General features: G+C 32.8%; 1 protein-coding gene across 9 annotated transcripts in view; it reads right to left on the bottom strand.

Annotated features, from left to right (window-relative positions):
* The window catches only part of LOC142319213 (eukaryotic translation initiation factor 4 gamma 3-like), a 230,884-nt gene that overhangs the window by 132,008 nt on the left and 72,414 nt on the right, over positions 1 to 26,462 (bottom strand). Inside the window, exons 1-2 of one of the 9 annotated variants that reach the window (XM_075356236.1) lie at positions 11,011 to 11,262; positions 4,414 to 4,623 (exon numbers count right to left, since the gene is read on the bottom strand). The exons of the other annotated variants lie outside the window; for them this stretch is intronic. Of the exons in view, the coding sequence (XP_075212351.1) occupies positions 4,414 to 4,501 (88 nt within the window). The 5' untranslated portion in view covers positions 4,502 to 4,623; positions 11,011 to 11,262. Of the gene's footprint in view, positions 1 to 4,413; positions 4,624 to 11,010; positions 11,263 to 26,462 lie in introns of those variants that run through there. 9 annotated transcript variants of the gene reach the window in all.

Genomic DNA, 26,462 nt, shown 5'->3' with positions numbered 1-26,462 from the left:
CTATAGAATACCTATGCATAAACATTTATTAAATAAACATACAGTATATTAATTAAAACGCCTAATTTAAAAGTCAGTTCACATTTATTAAAAGCAAATTAATAATGACATTACTTGTAGGTAATAAATACATGTAAATGTAACAGTAGTAGAGGATCAGACACCTTAATCACTTTTATTGTATCAGTACAATTGCTTTTTCTACGAAACCTTCAACAATAAATATGAAAAAGAACAACTACGTCAATATAAATTTTTAATATTTCATTCAAAAAATATCTGTAATTCATTATTTTTATCTGGAGAAATCCAGTTTTCAAGTACATTTGATATAAACTAAAAAAAAAAATGTCAAATAATGCTTACAGAAAAGATAATGATTTTCATACTGCAGATTGGATTTCTGCTAATTTGTTTTTTTGGGTTTTTTTTTTGTCAGCATATACCCTGAATCATTTAATATATAACACCCACAAATATCTAGGCTAGCCTTAAAACAGGGTGTGTGTATTAATAAATTAAAATGGATTCGTCTCTTACAAATGAGGAAACAGACTGGGAAGCTTAGTATAAATATAAATAAAGCTGGGCAAGATAAATATACACAAACATCCTACAAGGGAGGTATAACATGGCAAGTATTAACTTTCCCAGACTTTTGAAAAGCTGTCATTTTTTGACAGCTAAGCCAATTTTAATTTAAAACTTAGACTGGTATTATAAAAAAATTTGATTAGTGATTTTTTAAACATTCTCGAATAAAGAAAATCACTAAATAATGACAAGTGATTCAACTACTTATCGGTTATACGGGACCCCCTACTGAAATCCAATTGTTTTTCGTGTTTTACTTTTGAGGCATTCTTATAAGAAATTCGTGTCTACTAGCTACCTAAATAGGTAAAATATATAAACATGTACATTTGAAGTTAATTAGAGGTTAGCGAGCGAAGCGAGCGTAGGTTATGTTTAAATACGTGCGCGATTCGTCATTACACGAAATCAACATAATCTACGCTCGCTAACGTAGTCTGATTAACGTTAAAAATTATATACAATAATACGTAATGTATATACGTTTTATCGTGTCGAGTTGCGTACTAAGATTATGTAATTGGATTTTAGTGGGGGACCCGTATAACCCATGAGTACCGCGATTAGTTTTTCTTTCAATCATCGAAATTATAAATTACAAGAAAATGAATATTACTTTTCAAGCCGACATTCAAACAAAAACCATACAGACAGTGAAATAAAAGATCATGATGATGTGGGTGTGGCGGAATAAAAAAGCGATGAACAGCTGAAAACGGGTCAAGGACGCGGTACAAGGATTTTCAGCATGGAAGCAGTGGCAGGCTGGCGAGCTGGGGGATAAGGTAGAGCTAACAGAATACAGCTCGATGGTTGTTCAGATGCACACGCTGGCTCGATCCCCACCATGCCGGGCTGACACAGGGACAGACTGCAGAGATATACTACTATTACTACTCCCCAACTTTTAACACCACCTCACCGGTAAAAATCGCCAGAAGACGACCTTGTGCAGCTCAAGTGGAAGGCCGCAAAAGTCCTTCCTACAACCAATCTGTACAAAAACAGCATCAACAATGACCTATACACTTAACGAAATATGCTTGTACTGGAGCACTTACAATAAAAAGACGTGATGCTGTTGAAACAATATATTGACATTTCTTGAGTCAAACTGTCCGATACAGAAAAATTCAACCGAATTTTTTATTATCGACGGTAGATTTAAAAAAGTCATATAGAAGCCGTATTTTTTTTACATCGATGTTAAAGAAAAAAAAAATTTCGTAATGGAATATGAGAACCATAAAAACCAAATAAGAATCGGGTAAAAATTAATAAAGTGGAAAAAAACAAATAACTTGTAACGGCACAGAAAACATAAATCACGAGATTATTTCAAAAATTAACAGCAAACCCTTGCGAACGGCGTATACGATAAAAATGTATTACGAGAAACGCAATGTATCATTCATAATTTATAACGTTATCGTTCAGGTCGAATAATTCTTTAACATTACCACGTATTTGAATTTTTAAGAGTATTGAAGTCAAGATTATAATCGGTCGACACCAGATTATTTCAACGCATCTATTTTACGTAAATAAAACACTTATTTATTTTCATGGTCACATTTTGTTTCCTAAAGCGGGATTCTTTACCTTGTAAATTAAAATAGTCCACCCCAGAGAGCAACAAAAAACATAACTTTTTTTCAACTTAACATGTTTTCTGAGTGTCTACAGACAGAATTTTATAGGGAAATCAATAAAATTCTATTCCCTCAAATATTGAAAATCCTATATTCAAATTCATTAATTATTTAATTTGTAACAAGATGTTTATTTTTTTTCTGTACAAATGTAGAACTCAAAAATACGGAACTCCAAAGATAATAATTTTACTTCATAAGGCAATTTACGTAAAGTTTGTATAAATTGCTTTAACAGATACATCATACCGCAAATGCATCGAAATAAAAACAATGGCTGAATTGGACCGACGTATACCGTACTACTGTAACCATTTTTACACATTCACATTCTAACTATTCCTACTATAATATTACGGTTTATGACCGAGTAAAATCAATCTAATCTTTCTAGTTCATTAGCGTAGTATAGCCCGTGATCCTACGATGGATTTGTTGTCAATTAACCTCTACTAAGTTAACTAAGTAAACCGTTAGCTCGATTATTACAAACACAAATAAGCCAATTCCTTATTTTTTGCGAAACTAGACTGTAAAGTACAGAAAAAAAATACTTTCCGGCCGATGGTTGATTTTTGTATGACGTAAACGTTTAAGGTACGGCAGTCAGTAGTGTATGTATATTAATCTGTAGGCTAGGTTTTTGTGATCAAAAATGAAAATAACTGAATCAACTAGATTTTAGAGTTAAATAACCTTTGGTCAAACAAGCATAAAATAAATAAAGATGACGCTAATAAGAACATGAAACCGACCTGTTCCATTCAGTTAAATAAAGGGAAAATATTTAAAATTTTAATTGAGGAGGGAAGTTAACTAGGATGATCATGACACTACTCCGCTTAACCTGGAAGCATGATCAGAGGGTGAAATGAGGATACTAGGTCAGGCAAGCGTCTGGACTTCTCAGTTATCGGCACACTGGTGGGGTAGCATTAAGCGCCGGGATGCACCCCCACCCACAAACATCGAACAACTCCTTTACATGTATATCTTATACATATTAAGTAACGAGTCAGATCCATAATTATAATGAAGAAGAAAAAATTAGTAAATCAACTGTACAATGAAATTTTATTTATTAATTTAGTGTTTTTAATCGTATCTCATATAATACACATGACTTATTAAAGATATTTAAAATTATCTGGCCTATTTGTTTTTAGTTTGTTAAAAACCGACTGAGTTATAAAAAAGTGTACTTTTGAAATAACCCAAAATATTGTTTAGAAATCAAAAAATTACATCACTGTCAACAATCTTTCGGTCATTAAAAAATTATCTTGACGACGTCACAATCACACAAGAAAAATAAGAAGCTCAAAAATTTAATGATAGCTTAAAAGAGTGGGCTGAAACCGCAACAAGCGCATAAACCACTAACAGTGGTCTTCGAATCCAAACAAGAGCCTTTCACTCCCAGATACAGGAATAAGGATGAATAGAGCCGAGACCAAAATCAACAACGTAGTAAACACGACTGATAGAATGAAAAAACTTCGGAAAAATTCAAGTTAAAAAAAATGTCAGTTATAATAAACGTTTTTAAGTTCAGCGAATCGGCCTAAAGTATACGTGGCTCACCTTTGTATCGAACAAACAAAAAAACTATCATCTTTATTAGTATTAAACTAAATATTCTTACCTACCGCTATATATCACTTTTAATGGAATTTGTATATACAGTACGCATGATAAAATTATTTACTCTCACGATACACGCATAATTTCTATCGCGGTATGGTATTTATTTATTTGTGGCTACGTTCTGATGAGTATCTCGCAAAAAGATGTTATTTCAATTACTTCTAGCATTACCCATCTACCCGCCTAAAATCCTTCTCTACGTAACTGAAAATGTCCCAAAAGATTCGTATTGAGGATTTAAATTTTACAATACAAAATTAACTGATGCGTGCGAACAGCTGACCGACCGACTTCTAATATTAAGGTTTAAAGGATAATACAAATAAATATTCGCCGGTAAAACGACGAATTACTTTCCGATCATCAGTGTAATAAAAGTCGTCATCGGTGAGACTTTAGCCCCTAAAGCTAGTGTATATATTCTTAAGAAGAAGTCAAAATAAAATACAATATATCAGCTGAACAATATAAAATTGTATCCAAAACTTACTATACTAATAAACAGCATTAAATAACTTACGTATAGGTATGCCTCTGATCTGTGGAGGATAACAATGCACAGTGCCCGCTTCTTTGGTAGTGCTGCAATAACTAAGCCTAGAGACCATCACGAAAATACACGCGAGCGATTACCGCGCCCTTTACCCCCTAAAAAATATTTACACGTATAATTTTAACTCCGACCACATCGCCGTCCACTCGCCACTGTCCTGCAGGTATCGCTTACCAGCTGGAAAACCAAAATTGTATAACTAACCGACCACCACACTGCTGCACATAAGAACAAGAATTCGTATCGCTAAATTACAATTCGATATCATACCAGAATTAAATTCGTCGAACGAAGTATTTCGTACTACCGCAACACATATTCTTTAAGAGAAGGCTCCCACGCTAACAAAAGGATAGAATAACAAAAAATGAGGATCGGCAGAAAGTTTATGATATTAAGTAATACATTCCACAGAGAAAAACCTAAGTTAAAAGAATTTCTGTAAGGCGGTATATTAAAGAAAATTACTGGTTATCTATGTAGTAAACATATGCATAAATTTTATCAAATCACGATTTAACAGATTCATCCATAAAAATCCTACATCCTGACCGAAGTCTACGTCCGATACAATAAAATAATATTCTGTACTGGAACACTGAAAATAATTTTCATAGTTAATTATTTTAATAGAATATTTTATTTCCATTCACAGTTAGTCGCAATTCCGCAAAAATTAAGTTAAAAATTTAATATACTGCAAATAAACATGGATACCAATCACATATATAAGGCAAAACCGAATGGACATCGATGTTTGTTCATTAATTTTGAATCCGAAAATAGTTTTAAAATTAAGAGAATTAATTAACCGATCAGCAAAACCGTTACTAATAAGGTAAACCACTTATGGGTGCTTCAGAAAATACCACTATTTAATCTAGTTTTATAAAAACTAGTTTTGAAAAATTAAATTTACCAGTAGATAATTTCCAAACCAAAGACAACCATCGCACTATTAATGTTCTTTTTTTGGATGCATTTAAGAACACTGTAAAATAATTCTATTGTTAAGCCAAAACTTATCAGGAATTCGAATCGCACGTATGTTCTGCTTGAGTTTATAGTGTAAATGTTTTTGTTCGTATGAAGCGAGAACTTCGATAATTTTCAGACGGCTCGATACGGTTCCCATCAAAAAATACAGTGGCCTTAACAGTTAATATATTATAATATTCCTGATAACATCTAACAGTAACAACTTTTCAGTTCCTTACTACCGGTAAGGAACTGCTGTTAACCAGTTCATCGGTAATAAGCGCAAGGTATGCACTCCACAAACAGTAGGGGGTGGGGCGGGACGTCCGTTTCACTGTAAAAGAAGAGATCCGAAAACGCAGATACGTCAACGAGCAGTTCCAAGACGCTGTTCAGTCAGCATTTGAAATGATCATCCCTGGTTCGTGTTGCGGATGAACAACCGGACATGGAGGCGCATACAGCAGTACTTTGAGCATGGCGGAACACACACAAGCGCTTTAGATCCGTTATAAGGGAAGCTGCAGCTATCGTAACAGTATCATAACTAGCGTAAGGGACTTTCCGCCCACTCCGAGCGAATGAACCCCTACCCGGCGACTCTTATATTGAATATCTCAAAGGTAAATATATTGCCGTCGTACTTACATTGCATCCATAGAAAATAATACAGGAATAAAAACCGAACGATGATGAAACTGAATTTCACTTGGGTACGGTTTCCTAATAAGATGTTACAGGTTTTGTAAAAAGATAATATATTCGACATGATTCAACAGCTAAGACTTATTCTGTCTGATGAAGCGCGTTTTCACGTATCTGAATATGCCAAAAATACAGCAGTCGTTACTGGAGCGATAAACAAACCGACAGGGTGTTTGGAAAACTTCTGCTTAGAGGAACACGCATCTTCGAGAATGGAAATATTACGTACAATTTTTCCAGAGCGTATTATTCAAGGTCCTGAGATATCGATTGTTCGGAAGTCTCTAGCCATAACGGCACCTGACAAGAGGATAAATTTAAATCGAAAGTATATGCTAACGAATCGTTTCCCAGGTCATTTATCACGGTCGTATGCGGATACAATTAATGAACACGTTCGTCTCTGGGATGGCTATTTAATCGATTTCGTTTTCAAAAAGTGAAACTGACTGCATTGCAAAAAAAACTTTCTATTATCCTAAGAATCTATTTTCACGGGGAACCCAGTAATAAGGAGCAACAGGATAAAAGCGGTAACTGTGAAAGCACAATCAGTCGGGTGTCAGATGCTCACAACCGCCAACATAACGGCGGTTGTGACTACCAAATGTGGCGGTTAGTTACTACCAAATACAGGTGATGTGGTCTTTGTACTACTATAAAGACACAGAGTAATAAATACCCTTGAATATTATTTCCAGAATTAAACTTTTATAAAACAAATATAATAAAATTATAGTTTTTAACTACCTTAATTACGAGAAGGGGGATTTTGTAACAAAAACGGTCAAAATTTAAACTATCAATGTAAAAGATGAAAGTACGGGGTCTGCTTTTGCGTTCTCAAAACGAAAACGACAAATCTATTCCGTTACTTTCTGAACATATTAACTTTTACCGCATTTAGTTCTATGATGATCCGGAGGGTCTTTTGACTTCATAAACTAAAAGGAGGCTGGGAAGGCAAATACTGACGGCTAGAAAGGTCCCTGCCCCGCTATTTTAAAGACCGAAATCAGATAACTTTTAAAAACAAACCGTGAGAAGATATGCGGGGTTCGGAATTCATCTACCAGATCAGTTTTTTTTAAGAACGTCTAGAACAACTCTTTTTTAAAAGGCAACGATTCAAATATTACACAATACTCGTTTTTGTTAACTGAACATCTGTAAGTGTACTAACAAGAAAATATTTAGAGCAATTAGCGATAAGAGAGAATTGTATCGAAAATCACCATATTCAAATTCCCGTTGATTGAAAGCGGCTACCGAAACTTAACGGCTAGTGATAGAAAGGCCCCGTTAAATTCTTAAGGAGAAGCTGAAAATTAACAACGTGGTCCCAAACTGCTGATGCGGAACAAACATCAATAGACATTCACTTCTATAAACGCATTAGTTCTACGAATGATATTCTGTATCTTGTAAAGATAATTTTACATATTTTAGTAAACCTAAATTTATGGCATAACAAAATGTTAAAAAAATAGAACATATCGCATAACATATAACGGGAAAAAATCACGTTTAACCGCCCGGTTCTTCAAATTTCTAATTTCTATCCATTTTATAATACTAAAAGTGGAGAAGAAAGTTATAGAATGCATCGTGAATAATACGAGCTGAAAACTGACCGCTGCAAAATAAATAAAATAGACGTGATAAAATCAAATTACTCTAAATACACTACAGGATAAAATACTCTAAATACAATAATGAACCTAACAGGAAAAATGTCCTTTTTTGTAATCTTAAACAAACAACTGCTTAACAGCTGATGACGTAACACATTCAAAATGAATAAATTGAAACTAAGCAAAACATTTAATTTTCCCCAAAAAAGTAAAATAACAACACCTCGTTAACAAAGAGGTTTTTCTAATTTACACGACGAATTTGTTACTTCGGATGAAACTCTACGTAATTCCTCAATGACGTCGTCGTGTGACAACTTATAAGCGGAAAAACTTAATGCGGTTCATTATTTTAATATTACTTGTTTAAGAATGAAATTTCAAGCATATAAAGTCACAATCAAGAAAACAAGACGAATATACGAAAGATTTTAGTAAGGTGTTTACCGGTGATACCGTTCAATTTTTACTTCGATTGTCAAAATTAAACTACAAACGAAATGAAGCCGATAGGTGTTTGTACCGACGTTAGATTAGCCAAGTCCGTACGCTTAACAACGATTAACACCTTTGTTGTGCGCGCGCAACAATTATATGTACCTGTTCAAAATAAAAACAAAGAATCCCATACATAACGACAATAAGAGATACTGTTGTGAAAAAAAAAGTCGGAAGTACCGTAGTTTGCAGCCAAAATTATAAGATATACCGATGTTCCTTAAGTTAGAAATAAGTAAGAAAAATAAACATATTTTTTTATTTTTCACCTGTAGATGACCGTCATAATTTTTTTTTTTACTTTTATGTATGGAAACTTATGTGGTTACGAGTTCTTCAGCAGTGAAATATTTTAAAACATTTCGAAATGTTTTAAAATCGACGTTATTTATGGAGGGAGAGCTTTCATAAAACATGTTTGTTATTTTACGTAAGGAAACTTATGAGACACGCTTGCAGAACACTATCGATGGAAAATGACAAAGTTTTTGTTAAAACAGACGTAAGATTCGCTTCTTTTGACCTCCGAGCGCTCACCGGTTAACAATTTGATAACGACCCGATGCGGTTTATTCCACACCCGAGTGTCCTTACTTTTGTAATAAAGTTATGCCAAACTATCGACCGCATACGGATATACAAAGGCACATAAAAATTACGAATTGTTTTGTTTGTAATCTAGTTACTCCTGAGAACAAAAACGACAAATAATAAATAAGATGCTCAATAATATCTTGTAAGAAAACAAGTGTTACGATGAAATTACATCGGAGTAATTTATTGAGAAAGATCAAAATCAACTTGAGCTCAAGATCAAAGACCAACATACAGCAAAAAAAAGTGAGGCACAGATCCACTGTAGACAGCCTTGAAAGTTGTGCTTAGCTTATTCTACCTACCTGGGTGGGTCTGACAACCAGAGACAAACTCCCGCAACAGACCGTCGCCGATCGGTAGCGTGACCTTACATTCATATATATCTTCCTGAATTATTTCATTACCGCAATGACTTCGCAATCCTGAAAATTAGTTTTCGATGAATTATTTTTTTTAAATTACTCTAAAAAAGTAATTTATTTTAACCTGCGTTTTACATAGCTAATATGACCATTCACGGACTGATATAAAATACATTAAAAATGTAACATCGTAAAATAAATAATGTATAAAAAAAGAGAAGGGAGACTCGTAACGTAAATACAATACCTCAGAAACACATATAAGTAACCAATAAACAGTTACACCCTTTTCTTTGTTTATACCATGACAATTTATAATAAACAGAATATAACAAAATCTCTTTCAAGAAGTAAACGATCCTAAGATACAAACGACGATACGTAGAGTTGATTTAAAATGAAAAATAATAAAAATCAATCCGAGGTAACCCCTGGGATTCCTTAATACGGGTGTTTAATTTGCTCTGACAGGTTCCACAAGATAAAATACGATTCAGAGTTTTGTAATACACATCGACTAATAAAGACCTATTATTTAACAAATATTTAAAAAAACATTATTTTTTTTTTTTTTTAATTTGAGGTTGAAGAAGAAGTAATAAACGTAATACAAACTCTACTAAATTTACCCGGCTTAATATAAACAAGTTACTACGAATACGTAAGTCGCATCTGTTCCAATCGATACAGCCTCCGTTGTAGAATCGATTTTAATCATAAATTAGTAATTAACAATTTAATTTGATTTAAATAACTCTTGTCAATAAAATTTTATTATAATGTTTCGATTACACTTCACATCTTGGTTAAAAATATAAAGACAATTTTTTTTCAGAATTAAATAAATAATGGATTTCACAATTTCTTCAGTTTATTTGGGCATATTTCACTTTGTTGATGTATAAATTAAAAAAATATACATTCCTTTTGAATCAAACACTAATTCACTAACATACAGTTTGGAACACAATTTTGATGTGAAATACTATAAATATATTTTTGAATATAATCTCGCAATACATTTGAAACTAATTAAGTAAAACTGAAGCAAACATTAAAAAAACTCCCTTTTTATCTTATCCAGGCTTTAAATTTTTAAATACCTACACTATTATTAAAAATTAACATAAAAACTTCACTAATATTGACTTTGGCCTTCCTAATACAGGAAATATTTACAAATTATTAAGCTAAACATGAAAGGCTAATTGACTATTAGACTGCTATATTGGGCGTTTATAATATGAATATTAATTATTCTACATTTATCGAGAACAAAAAAAAATTATTTCATTATGGAGGGGGGTTACTCTACATCGTGCCGTAATTTTCATACTGGAAATATCACAATAATTCGAAGTGATGACGTTACTAAAATTAAATGAAATACCTGCTTTTCTAAGGCCCTCCCCAAATTCCTTAAATGTGAAATAATAAGTTTAACAACAATATACATGATTTTAATACCCCTCATCCGAAGTACGATACTACAAATTAAAATTCATATCTTCTACACGATGCGCAATTACGATTTAAAAAAACGGTAGCGATAACACGTACTCGATAAATTTTACAAAAGAAAGAACGAAAGTTAATACACTTTTAACCGTTTTAAACCTTATGGTATTGACCTAATTTTGTTACATGTGTTACGTCACCGCTGCAGTAATGTCCCGTTGCAGATCTTCCGACGTACAGGTGCATTATTTTCATACACGCTGGTTTAATAGCCATTTTCGTTTATACTTTTTATTACATAAATTAAGTATAAAAATTAAAATGAAATTCACTGGCAAGATAAGTTCTTAGGTGTGCATGCAGTATGCTGGCTCGCTATGAGAGCCCATCTAATCGATATTATCGGAGTGGGTAGGACCTCCGTGAAGATTACCACCAAACACGTATAACACAAAAACGCACAATAAAACTAACACACCGCGATACACCTTACTACAAAAAAAAACGTAATGTAGAAAAGCGTAGTTTATATTCAAAAAAGTGATCATAAAAACGATTACTGAGAGGTACCGTTGCACTTCACAGCAGCTGCTGATAACAGAACTTAGAACCACGTGCCGCCATGACAGTGGCTGGATCGCGTCACCGGACGACAGTACCGCTCCTATTATGCGCACGCATCTAGTCACCCCACTCTTTTTATAACACGGTAAAGCAAGTCCGATCACACACGTTGATCAAGCGGCATGTGAGCAGTAGTCCTACACTGTTTGCGTGCTTAAATTAAAGTTCAGCCCTAATAAAATTAACTTAAATACCTAGTTAGAGTACTAACGAATTTGATTAATTTAAAAGGAAGAATACTCCATTTATATGAAAAATATATATATAAATTCTAATTAATAATTTAACCGTTGTTAACGGCTCTCATAGAGACAGATAACTCAAGGTGAAGACCGTTTAAAATTAAAATGTGAATCGCTGAAGAGCATAAAACTAGCGGACATTCTTTAATTTCAACAGAAATTATTTTTTTGAGAAAACAATTATTTTATAAATTGCTTTTAAGCTTAACAAGAGATAATTAGCAACGGGTAAGTCCGAATAGCTTTTAATGATTTGTTCGACTTGGAAGGTTTTAAGCAATAGTTTTGAATTGTTTTCTTCCGGAGGAGAAGTAAGAGTAATTTTACCCCTGTATGCTGATATAACGAAAAATCATCAAAATGATCAGTAACATTACACTGGTAAAAAAGAAAACAAAATTTAATGTTTCTCTTAAGTGTGATACCATTTCTTGAATTGCTTTTTTACGTACATTACAGAACTGTAATAATAATTTTTCTATCACCGTTAATTTTAAATAAATTAAGGGAAAATACAGTTACAATCTGTAAAATTTATAATTTTGCTTGGTCATACCTGTGTAAGAACGGTTCTGCTGATGCATTTTTATAAATAGCCTCAGGCACATCAAAAACTAATGTAAATACTGTTTTACATTACTATTGTTTTAGCCGATTATTATCGGCTGGGCATGTTATTATTCAATTTCCCTTTATAGCGGCTTTCCAGCATTGAAATGAATTGGTGGAAACGTTCACAGTGTTCGTCACTTACGTCTCCGAGGTGGGAAAAAAATCCAAATGCGAGTGGAGGAAATGTATTTTCAAAGACTTATTACATCCAACAGCTCTGTATGAAGTAAGAAGTAGATTAGCAATATAGTGGTAATTGTCGGATTTTTGTTTGCAGAAAAAATTTTGCAAACGTCTTTAAATGAAGTTCAAGCTGCACTTTCTACATTCTTAACATTCAGTCAAATACATCATCTTTGACCAACTCTCGTATTTGAGAACAAACAAATTATTCCTTCTTTAGTTTTTCCTTCATTTACATTTGAAAATTACTGCCTGATGTACAAAAATCCGGGACTATCCTTTTTCATTTCTTTTACAAAATATTTCATTAGTTCTAGCTTGATATGGAGGGTGTGTAAAATTTTTTTTTTTTTTTTTGGTTCAACTAAGGACTCGTGAATAACATTTTTCCATTTTGGAGTTAATTGTCTCGTTTCTTCCACTCTTTGGTAACATAATGATTATCCCTAGCTCGGCTGTCCAATTCGCAAAGAAAACATACACTTAGGATAGCCTAACTGCATGCCTAATAAAATAGTTATAACTTTCAAATCACCACATATGTTCCAGCTATGTTTCTTATAATTTATTTTTTCATGAATAAAATACTGTGAAAATTCTTTTTGTCGGCTTCGAAAGCCAGAAATTTTTGTATTTTTTTTAAAAGTAAATTCCAACCTTGCAGTCTTCATCCTAACAGTTCTCAGCTTGATTTTTTGATAAATTTAAATCCCTATCAGTCATTTAATTCCACCTTGTGATATGAGATGTAGCTTACTGGCAGGTAATTCAAAATCAAAATCATTGTTGTTTCTTCAATACTGCCCGATTCTTCATCGCTGCTTTCGAAACACATTCACAGGTGGCCTAGGAACTGGAATAATTTCACTGCGAGGTACAAGCCGGATTGCAGAAACACACTTGTTAAACAAAAGTAACAATCGGTTACATGATCCTTCGGTTCACGCCAAACCATAGGTACACCAAATGGCAAAGCCTTCCGTTGTACCTTTCAGCCATTCTCTTAAATAAACAGAACAATTAGCGCATACTATATGAGAAGCCCACGTCTAATCCTGGTCACAAATTTAACACTGAAAGTACAAATGATACGCTTTTTTTAAATTAAATATATAATTTTTTCTGTTTGATTTTACGGTGCACTCACCACATACATAACAAAAGGCATCCATATCATTTACCAGTTTCCAGACATTTTGACAGTGCACTGTTAACAAACTTAAAACGGCAATAAGACTGAACAAAATTAATTCATTCCTAAATCCAGTGCTTAATACGAACAACACAGTTGGGTTTTCGGCTACATATTTTGACCAGACCCGATTAATCTTGTCCATTTAGGCTCACTCTTCAGTATTATATATGACATAATATGTGACTGATATGATTTAATTCTTTGTCTAGTATTGTTTATTTATAGCTTACAAATTATGTTAACAAAGTTAAAAAATAACAAATGAGCATAACAAAATATAATACAGGAGCTTAAAATGCTAACTATACGTTGAAAAATGAAAAAATTCATTAATTACAATTAAAATCTTTTTCAAAACTGGTGGGTGTTAGAAAGATTCTGAGTTTATATTCGTTTTCAGCATCAAAAAGCTAATTAAAATCATGTATCGCATATTAGGAAACAAAACTTATGTTTATCAGTGTGATTTTTACTTAGGTCCGAGGTAGCTGTAAGAATTAAGGTATAGAGCTACAGTAGATAACTAAAATAAGATTTCATTCTGGGGAGAAAGGAAATTTAAGGTATTTCGTATTTGGGACAGATTTGAAATCATTTTTTTTAATAATTTTTGATATTTGTAAAACTATGTATTTGACGATCTTTTTAAAAAACTTAAGAGTATGAATGCGACTTAGGTCCAAAAAAAATCAATCAAAACAAAGATCGGCCTCCGTTGCATGAATTTCCTCAAAAATGACTAATTAAAATATAATAAATATAAATATATTTAAAAAAGAATAATATATTTATTTATCACCTCATATTTTACTTTATGATTCTAATTTATTTACAAGCTTATATCAGTTAATCGACAAGAATGCCGTCCCAAGTCGGGTGGAATTTTTTTTAAGGGGCTATATGATTCTTTCACCAAGTAATCGTACAAATAAAATCAATTTACATCTAAACCCGTACTTATTACGACACATAAATAACAAGACAGAAAAATACAGTTTCTGTTACTGCAAAATCCGTTAACTAATATCTGGAGAGTAATCAAGGGCTTTTATTTCACCAAAAAATCAATTTTTTTTTCTCAACTACGTGTTTTTATTATTGTGGTCTAGTAAGATTCAAAATCTTTGCTGCTTACCTCACTAACCCACACACCAACAAATGCTTCACAAACGTAGACCTCGATCGCTGCAATTAAGGGGCCCAACAGTTTATTATTTAAATCGCAGAATGTCAGCCGAAGCCGATCAAATTATATATGTACATTATTATGGTACGTGAGGCATACCTTTAAATAAGAGGTAAGAAGGAAGTTTTTAAATACTAAGAAAGCATTAAAAGACCGATGAGGCACACAGAAGCACTAAAATAATATTTCAATCCTATTTTTACTACTAATATAAATTGAAACAAGTTGAAGGTACAATCAGATTTGGCAATAAAAAATATATAAAAATACTAAATGAAAGTTTATAATTACTCAATAGGCAGCTTTAAAACACCACGAAGGCTAAAAATTTCGGTGACATGAGGTCCGAAATTTTTATTAAATATACGTAGATATTTAACTAAAAGGCTTATCTACAAAATAATTTTGAAAGGGATCGTTTTTAAATGATTTTTAACACCCTCCTGGAATGTACTATAACTTGTATAAAAATAAAATCCGTTTAATAAACCGATCTTATTTGCATTTAACTGTAAATATACCTAATTATATCAATCTATTAATTAATTAAGGCAAGAAACTCAGTAGTGCATGCCGCTCTGTACATCTGTACAGTTATGATAGTAAGCGCCCTCTTGAAGACCCACAAACACGCTAACAACCAGTATAGTGGTACAACAAACAGCGTACTATGTAGGGCGGTACAAAGCAACAATTTAGAGTATAGTGTATTATAACAATAGTCACGACATTAGTAACAGCCATTCAGTATCAATTGTATAATTGGTAATCAATTACTACAAATTCAAAGAGGACAGATACTCGTGTGACAAATGCCTCCATATACACTCGCTTTTTATCTATATTACCGGCAAATTTAAACAGTTTAGCAGATAAAACCGGCCACCGGAGGCGGTTTTCTAAACAGCTACGAAGACAGATTTTTAAAAATCCACAAAAGTTTTCACGGGAGTGTAAATCGAAATACTATGTATTTCGATTATCGAAATGCGTATAAATAAATTAATTAATCTGTAAATACACAGCTTAAATATCTTGCTCAAACAAAGCTGTCAGTCGTTACGCAAAGAATTCCACTACCGGATACATTAATTAACCTAATTTCAACTTATTCATATTCCAATTTCCACATTCTTGGACTTACAACCTAATTTAAAATAGAAACTTTTTGCCATTAATGACACGTAAACATATGTATATCGTGGTATGTTCTATACATAACGGCATACCGCTATATAATTTAAGCGCGTGTATATATAGTCCACTGCTGGATATGGATAAATAACAATGTATACTACAGAACAATTTCGAGGAACTTGAATAATTTAGGTTCACAAAATCCTCAATCGTTTATCCTAATGAAAACTAACATGCAAGCAAATAGAATGCTTTAATGGCAACATATCTTTAAATAGGATTGTGCACCGGAAAAGAACAAATTTGAAGGAATTTGAACCTTTTAGTTTGGTTTTAATTTGTTCGGAGAACAATAACCTTTTTCTTATGCAAGACAATAGCCTAAACTTTTATTTAAATTAAATGTTCAAATCCACAAAACTGCAATACATCCGGCCCCAGCCAAGATACGGTTCCCGATCGCCACCATCACCTCGCACCCTTTGAAGAAGACCTCTCCTCTTAACGTATCAAATATTATTGGCACTGATCCTCCCTCCCAAATATACAAGTAATGATTACCTAAGTAATGAGTTTATTTCATGATTATTTTTTCTGAAAACATAAATAAGAATTATAAACACACAAATAGACAGACATGACAAAAGCTCGCGGACGATTTCTGCTTTTTGTATATTTTTGTTCATGACCCCTTAAGTTAGAAAAGTCAATTAAGTTGAAAGGTGATTTCTGGTCCGACTGCCGTACATTCCCGGCACTTATAGTATACTTACTACAACTGGCAGGAAAAGTAAACTTAGAACAGAAATTATTAAAAAAAAAAAAACTACATTAATATCTTAGGTTTTCCTCCATTTCAAAAAGGAGAAATAACTTATCTTAAGTAAATTATACTTGTAAAAAATTTATTCAGAACAGATTTTACAGAAACCGTATATAAACAATCTCCGGCTACGACCCTGATAGCAATAACTCGGCATAGACGGTTTATTCGGTGAACGGTCGATAGTATACGGTCACCGAATGGGAAAGGATCTACAACTTCAACCGAAACTGAAATAGTTTCATAATCGGAGGCAAAGTAAAAGTCCTCAGCTGTAGTCGAAACTACACCTGATGGAATTACCAGAACGAACCGGACCCCATCTCGGTTCGAGTAGGGTAGACGTATGTAATTTAACAGACACAGATAAATATAAATGGAAAAAAAATTGTTCGTGAATTCAATTCTCGCACGATTTGCGATGCTTTGTGCTGTATTCCTGTTAATACGGCACAGAAAAAACATGGCTGTCATTCTAAGAAAAGGGAGGGATAGAAGAAGCGAGTGGTGAGCAAGATGCATGACGTCACAACAGAATACGAGCCTTACCAAGGCCTTGTGGCTAATGTACTGCTTCCACGTGGACTGTATTCGTCCACGATACAAAAACACGTGTAATTAATAATGTAATTAAATTTAAAACAAATCACTCGTTAATATTAGCAAAATTCACTAACTGCTGTGTAATATTTTGCCTATTGTAATGATCGTAAATGACTGGCCGAAATGAAAGGCGCATCTGAGACGGCCAATCTATTTACATTAGTAACTAGAAAGTGCGTATACGGAATATATTTAAATACAACAATAAATAATACGAGAACCTAGGACGTGACCTTCAACTTCTTTGTTAGATATACATAATGAACCAACAAAAAAGCACAACAGACGCGGAAGAAAACAAAACGACAATAAATTAATTCTTACTAAAAGATAAAAAAAACTGTATTTTTTAAAGCAACAGATTTCAATAGCACACAGCAAAAAATTCTACACAGACCTTTAAATATTCTAAGTCAAAACTACTCGTTCGGATTTACACTCGATTTTGATTATCATGAAAATTACGATTTCACTGCCTATATTATATAAATCTGAACCATAAATAAGATCGATCAAGGAAAATCAGAAAAGATTAACAAATTAGCACTGAACAAAGTTTTAAGTAATCACACACTTCTAAATTTTACTTGTATCTCATAAAACAAATTTTGTGTTTATTTTTTTTTTTGTTAGGGGACAAACAATTTTCTATTTTTTTCAATTAACTTTCAGTTCTAAAAGAGACTAAGTATTGAAGCGGCTGCTGTCCCGGCGGTCTCAAGATTAAAACTTTCCATAAAATCAAATTTAAAGAACTATCGCTTTAAGAATAAGATTTCCCTCAACGATGTCTTATAAAACATTAAATATGAATTGTATTAACAAACCTTATTCATTCAATTAATTACACAATAGAATAACAATTTTACATAATATAATGCATAATTAAAACAATGACAGAAAAAGTACCTACATACAAGGTCATCAGTTTTTTACATGAAACCAACGGTACGCGCATGCGCAAAACATATAAATTAGTCTACTGAAGGCTGTAATGGTAATACGGATGGATTTAAAAAGGACCACCACTTCAACAACATATAAAAATTTATTGAGATAACTTACAGATTCCGATGATGTCTCATTTTTTAGAAAAATATATCACGTTTGTCACCAGACATTCACTTTGGTTCGATATGCATTCCGTTTGTAATGCGACGTACATTCCACTTAAGTCGATTTTATTCCAGACACTATCCAGGAAGTCGGACGTTACTTCTGTAGCTCAGACGCGTTAATTCAAAGTCTTAGCTCAAAAGATCAGCAGGCAAAGTATAAACTCGATCTTTAATGAAACCAGACAAGAAAAAATCTAGCGGGGTCGAATCTGGAGGGCGAGGTGGCCTCGCAATTTCACCTTTACGACCGATCCACCGACATGGGAATAGAGTATCAAGAAAATCTCGGAATTCTAAGGCGATAGTGAGGTGGTGCCTTGTCTTGCTGATAGTAATAGCGTCCATCTCGGTCATCATCGTATGAGGAATTAGAACATTTTCAAGCACGTTCAGATAAACTATAACATTTACGACTGCCTGCTGGAAGAAGAACGAGCCGCTCAGTCTTTGTTAGCTTAATGCACAAAAAAATTGACCTTAGAACTATCACGAATGTGCTGTAAAGTTTCACGAGGGTTTTCGTTACTCCATATTCGGCAACTATAGATGTTCATCTTGCTACTGATGTGAAACGTTGACTCGTCACTAAAAATTACATTGTCTAAAAATGTATCGTTGTTTGCAATTCTAACCATCATTTTTGTACAAAAATGCAACCGAGCAACTTTGTCGTTTGTAATGTGTTAAACCGTGGTTAGTTTATATGGCTTCAAATGTAATCATTTACGTAATACCCGCCAAACAGCCGTTTGTGGAATAACAGTCTCACGTAACGCACATAGAGTTGAATTCTTCGAACTACGTGCAAAGCTTTCTTCGGAGTTGTTTCACAGCAGCTTCAGGAACGCGTAGGCATCCTGGTGATTTTCTAAGGTTAACAATCTCTCTCAACGAAAGTTTAGAGTCAAGAGTAAATTGTATGCCTATTAGGGGCTCCCTACTGTACTTTTTAGGAAAATTAGGTTGAACTGCAGTTGCCGACTGCAAATCGTGAAACCAAAACACACAGAGAGCACGTTCCGCAGTAATGAATGTACAGATTTTCAATTAACACTGGTGACAGCGTTGATGACCGAATTCTGTACAAATGGACTAGGCAAGTCAAAACCTGAAGTTTTGCTATGAAATGAGACCTCAACCGAATCTGTAGTTCTCAATAAATTTTTATATTCTTTTAAAGTTAGCATGTCCATTCTCAATAGCCCACTATGTTGTTCCCTGTCGGCTGACAATACCCACCGGTTGTTGTCATTCTTTATTTAACTACACCGGCAAAGTAAAGTTTAAGAATATATAATTGATTTTATTTAATAAATCCCTTTTGATATTATCGCTTTGGAAAAACGGTAAAGCCAATTTATGTTACTATTTTATCTAATTTTATAATGAACATATGACTGCACTCTTAAAAAATTTATATAATAACGTCACTCGTTACAAACAAATTATTTGATTCTAGGTTCAGGAGGTATTAACAAAGAATTAAACGTCCGACCCAAAATCTGTACGATTAAAGGTAGAAGCATACAAATAGTTATGATAACAACAATTGAAGATTTTTTCATAACAAATAAATTCATAAAAAAAGATTCAAAGATAACATGAACTAAAACGACATAATTAACAAAAAGAGACGAGAACCTTTTTCCAACGATTAGTCTCAAAAGATAAAAACTTATCTAAAATCATTGTGAAAAGTATGTAACTGTGCAGACGAGTTAAGCACAGTTACTAAGTTATATGGGTGAAGGATAACAATAACGAAGGACCTAATCACTAACTAAATCAAGGAAGATATGAACGAAAGAAAGGTCATTCTTTAAATTTAGACAAAGGAAAGAGGTTTTTAACACAAAAAATTGATTAAATTCATTCCTTCATTTTAATGTAATGGAAAAACTCTGAACTTTTTTTAATGTTTTATTAACGAAAGAGATATTGCAAACACCCAAAACCCAACGGCAAGTTACCAGCAGAGTCCGACACACGTATCCGCGTCAAATTAGATAAATATGTACCTATTGAAGACAGTAAAAATCAATAGTACTTTTGCAAAATTACGCAACCGTTACGGAAGAATACAAAATGTACAACATACGCATATACGATAGTAGCTTACTTCTCTTTTTTTCCTGTTCAGCCTCCGGTAATTACCTTTCAGATAATACTTCAGAGGATGAATGAGGATGATATGTATGAGTGTAAATGAAGTGTAGTGTTGTACGGTCTCAGTTCGACCATTCCTGAGATGTGTGGTTAATTGAAACCCAACCACCAAAGAACTCCAGTATTCATGATCTAGTATTCAAATCCGTGTAAAACTAACTGACTTTACTAGGACTTGAACGCTGGAAATCTCGACTTCCGAATCAGCTGATTTGGAAAGACGCGTTCACCATTAGACCAAGCCGGTGGGTTTACGATAGCTTACTAGCTGAAGTGATGCGTACGCAGGGTAGAATGTGAGCCCTCACGGGAACGCCACTGAGAGTAGGTTTACTATAAATGAAGTACGTACCTTTATGTTTTCATAATCGAAGAAAGAAAAATGCGTTTAATAGAAATAACACATTTAACATTACGTTAACTACGTCACTAACAGCATTTAATATAAGATACAAGCAAGAAGAGAAATTGCCAAAATAACTTGAAGATGTAGAGGAAATTAATGAAGAAATCTGGAAGTTTAATTATTCAGAAAACAATGCAGCTGGCTGGCTGCAAGCCGGTTATTTTAAAAGTATATTTCCTTTGTAGACGTATTATTAAATTGAAGATATTTATAGCACAACGAAACCTTCCAAATTCCACATGCCAACAAGATCCCTGTAGGGGGTTAACCATTAACATGTTGCTGTTAATTTGGATGGTTAAGGGCTGTACAAATCGAGCTTAAAGAAATATTAGTCCGGTTTAGCAAAATTGTTCAACATTTATTGAAAAATAGGTAATAAATAATAATCATACTTAAAATTTATAATTAATCATAAATTCGTACGGGTAAATTCGCCTCAGATTTTTACCTGCAAGATTGTAATATCGCTAATTTCCAAATTCTAGTATAAAATTACAAACATGCACAAATACGTAAATACATCACGGTATTATGAAGACGTATCACAATATAGATGCTTACAATTCAGCAGCACGGCATGTGTTAGAACTTAAGATAATTATTTCTCACACACCTCAAACTGATCCCACACATAGATTAAAGGGTTACACTGTGTCCAATAGACCGGCGTGTCTTAATTTATCGGTGTACTGGACTTAATACAGAAAGTTTTTTATTCAAAGCGTACTTAAGCGAGAAATAAGCATTTCTTTTAAGCTATATAACTGTGTTCCGTTTTCACTTAAGGTTGATCGATCATGGGTCATATTTCAGTTGCAAAAATAATCCTCATAGGCCTTTATCTGCTAATTAACTAGAATACATTTTCTTAATTTTACATTTGTGTGTACATTATTTTCAAATAAATTTTAATCAAGTTCATATAAAACTATAGAGATTGACATATCAAAAAGAGAACACAAACGCATAGAAACTTGTGAAAACAACAGTAATTCTCAGAGAAAGCAACAAAACTATATAATTACTTTAAGTATTGCAGGTAACAATCGCCAAAATTAAAATCTATTCAAAAATTGCAAAGAAACTTTCTGGAGTAATTCTAACCGAAGATTTTAAGATAATAGATGGTCGGACAAATTCTCCAAAAGACCAATTCAACGAGATTAAAGAAACATCGCTATATGTAAATAACGAAAAACCTTTAAATTACTATGAGAAAAATATTTTGATGCCAGCCACTAGCTTACACAATAAAAAGTTTTCTTTACATACAAAATTCCAAGGAAATTACACGTTTTAAAATAAAATCGCAAAGGAGATAAGTAATTTACTGTAACATAGCACTGTAGAAAGAGTTGAAACGGTTAACGGAAATGCAATGAAAAATACAGTAAAATTTGTTAATGTCATTTAAGTAAAAATAACCGAATTCTCAGCACTGTTTTCCGTCAGAAAATCCAGAAGACAACAGAGATATTCTTGAACGGTCCGAAATATAATAATTACAAGAAAAGATAACGCCGATAAACACTTCACTAAAACACACTTCAACTGGCAGCACAATACCAGAAAGATACATGTTACACAAAGTAACACTAACGGTCGGATGAATCGTTTAGGATTTACGGCACACACAAGTAATCCAATCGGAACATCCATCCGAACGGTTTATTTTCAACTAACTTCCTCCCGCTACACAATTCTCAAGACGGGTTTTCTTTAAGAAAGCCTGAGCTAGTTTTCAGATTATTATATAGACGGTGGAAAAGAAATAGAAGCGGCATTTATTTGAGAAGGTAAACGCAAAATTTATCAACGTATAATGTGAAGTTTCGCTCCCGGATAAAGAAGCCCCGATCGCGAAAACAATTTTTGCAAGGTACTTTCGTTTTGTAATCCAGATTCCTTTTCTTCACTTTAGAATACCTTTCCGGAGATGTTCAGAGGATTTTGGCTAGATTTCTACACGATTAGTATTTAGAATGGGGGGGAGGAGATCTTTTTAAGCCGTCGGGAGAACTCTGTACAAGTGGTGCAAAATCGGAAAACATAAAATAGATAATCGAGAAGGAATGAAGAACATCAAACCAAGCGACTGACCGATTTTCATAGATTGTAAAAAATTACGATCTGGGGCTGTGAATTTCCCTATCGGAAAAAGACAAGCCTCAAAATAAATCCGTTTATGTTAATGACCGATTTCTTACTACAGAACTACATCGATAAAATTTCAATTCATCTAAAACCAATGAAGTCAGATTGTTTGATAATAACTTAAGTCTTAGTTTGTATAATTAATTTAGGATTTAATTATACAATTGCATCTTCAAACAGAAAACTACGTCTTTAAAAAGTATCAAGAACGATTACGTTTTGAAAGGAAATTTCAAGCCGATCAAGTACAAACAACCGTTTCAAAGCTTAAGCCCTGCCTGTATTGTAAATAATAGATACGACCGTGTAAGTGCTTGCTTTACCTTCCATTAATAAACGTGTATCTTACATACACATAACATACGATTACATAAAATAATTGTAATAATATACGATTAATCACAAAAAAAATCAATTTTGAAAAGATATACCCAAGAAAATTTATTAGTTTTTCGAATTTGCAGAAAGAATATGGTAAAATAACTGAGCAGCCTTTATTTGTAAGGGGAGGAGCAATGACCCTACACGATAAAAAAACCACGTGGTTTCCAATCCCCATCATCTGACTACTCGGTGCTAGTCGGCGTCTTTGTATATAACGAAAAACGCAAAAAAAATGTTCACATAAATCCGACGTACCGATAACTTAAATCTTGTACAACGTAACAATAAACGTTTTATAACTCGGTAAAACAAAACGAACATAGCCTTTATGAATTATTTAAAAAGGATTTTCAGATATTCATATATAACATTATTCATAAGCACAAGCTTATTAACACAAGAAGATATGATTTCAAATATAATTTTTTCTCGTTTTAATTTTTTTTAAATTATATTTTTTTCAAAGGAAATAAATGTCTGCGGCAAAATTCGAAATTACCATTAACCAACGATACAAAGTATATAGTCATCAAACGAATTTGTAGTAATACCTCGAAGAAATTTAACACGCAAGAAAAAATTAAAGGTTTTTTCTACCGTCGTGCTTCTTAAATTTTTATGGGCAGGATGAAATGAAATGTTTACTCGCATTAAAATTTACACAACATAGGACTTTTTACATTACATATCGTGGAGCGGGATATAGTGCAAAATATTAATATATCACTTAATGTTAAGAACGCGCAATATTAATACCCGATCAAACTTCTAAATCTTAATTATACAAAATTGATTACAGATTAGGAATTAAAATTACATAGCTAAATATATACAGATTAATAAAGAAAACCACCACGTGACTCTACAAAAATTATTATTTTTTTAAAAATACCAATATATGTAATCTACGACTTACATATAATAAAAATACAATATGCTATTGATGCACACTCATTAGGAGATTAAAAATCGTCAACTTCCAACAATAATAAATTTAAAGTAGAATCAACGATTAAATAACATAACTAGATACGATTATTTACCTGCACATGGCAACAGTGATGCAGACAGCTGATACCAACCAAAGCGAACGACAGACAGACAATACGAAATCGATAATGGCAACAAGCTCTACAGCCAGTTACGTCATCTAAATGCATGCCTTTAGTATAATAAAATGTGAAACATTAAGTTTAAGAAAATAAATTATTCATTCAGTTAATGAAAACGTATAGTTATAAAAAAAGTAAAAAGAAAAATAATAATAAGAAGAAATGATTTTTTCAAAGCTGTCTTACTGTAATTAAACGAATCGTATTTAATTTACTTTTATAAAATAGAATCGTATTATTGAAAAAATGAAAAAGGAAAATAAGAATGTTGAAAAACGTCACAGATATTCTTGGACGTTCAACAAAATTAGGTCAGTGACCTTGACTAACTTCAGTAAACTCTCAGGTACTAAGACACAACAGTAGTATTACAAAGTTATTTTTGGAATAGAAAGTTGAAACGTATAATACCACAACTAAATACTTTCTGGTATGTGATGAAAACAATTTAGACAAAAGATTTTTCCGAAATCGTACACAATGAAATAATATAAAAAATATTACAGAAATATATGCATATATAATCGTATAGTTATCAAATTGGTAATCGTTGAAATATTCAGGCACTTTGAATACAAATCGTGTAAAATTAGATAAATATATAAGACGGCCGACAAAACTTAATGCCATACTATGTCCCTAAATAAAAAAACAGAACTACGGGACACTAAAAAGTATTATTTTTAAAATATACGGCACGCATCCTTTCATCGACCTGAATCATTCGTTCGACTGTAACACACATACGGAAGTTATATGCCGTGTGAGGATCGTATCTCGGCTAGCAACAGGAAGATGAAAAAATGATATGGATATGAGTGTAATTGCATTATTATAAGTCCGGTTTGAAAGATTTCCACATAATTTTTTAAATAGCAACAAATTATATATTATTGACTGCGTCACGTTCCCGGAATCATCAAACTACAGAGAAAAAAGATTTTCAGAAATCTTTAAATTAAATTTTGTCGGGATCGGCATTTCGTTAACAATCCGACCGGATTTCAGTTTCTTTCTTAATATGAAACCTGAAAATTAATAATTAAAAACTATCGCAGTTAAACTTCTTTAAATACGTCGCAATTAAGATCATAGCATAGACTGCCTTTTCGTTTTAAAGAATTTCAAGAGAAAAATGCGCATAACCTACGTTGTCACACGTTGAAAAGATTTAACAAACATATATACAAAATACAACACAGATAACATTTTATGAAATATAACCTTTACTGTAAACAAAGGACTCAAAGAACAAATAATTATATATTTAATAATATTTATCATTAAGTTTTTAGAACTGAGGAACATTTTTTGTGCTTTTCGAGAAGTCTGGATGAAACTACCTTGAGAAAATTGGATGGTCAGAGACCCAGTGAAGTTAATGACTTTTATTCTGCTTCGACCTGTCTTCCCGTACACCTTCCATTATAAGTTTATCGTGCGAATTTTACTTTTATTCCGTAGGCTACTCGATAACGAGAAGCGTTATACACATATTATTTCGTCATCCGCTCACAAATAAATTAATTCGATATTTACATTTCGACAAGTATAAAAATATTTAATGGTGCGGTAAAAATTCACTAGAAAGTAGATTCCTCATAATAGTAACTTCTAAACGGTCTACTGTACGAAAAATCTTTGTTTACAAATAATTTGTAAGTCTCCTTAATTCCTTTAGTTAATAGTTCCACTTTTTTCACCTTTACACAAATACGTTAGAAAATTAATGAAGTAAATTCCTGCAGAATATATTCTTTTCTATTTGCGGAGGTAAGTTCTTATCTGCAACACCCGTTTTTATTGTTTTTATAATCGGTAAAGATTTTGCCCGGC

This window comes from Lycorma delicatula, chromosome 2 (assembly GCF_047948215.1).
Source record: "Lycorma delicatula isolate Av1 chromosome 2, ASM4794821v1, whole genome shotgun sequence".
Taxonomy (NCBI): domain Eukaryota; kingdom Metazoa; phylum Arthropoda; class Insecta; order Hemiptera; family Fulgoridae; genus Lycorma; species Lycorma delicatula.
The sequence above is the reverse complement of the archived record's forward strand: the minus strand, read 5'-3'. Positions and strand labels throughout refer to the sequence as shown.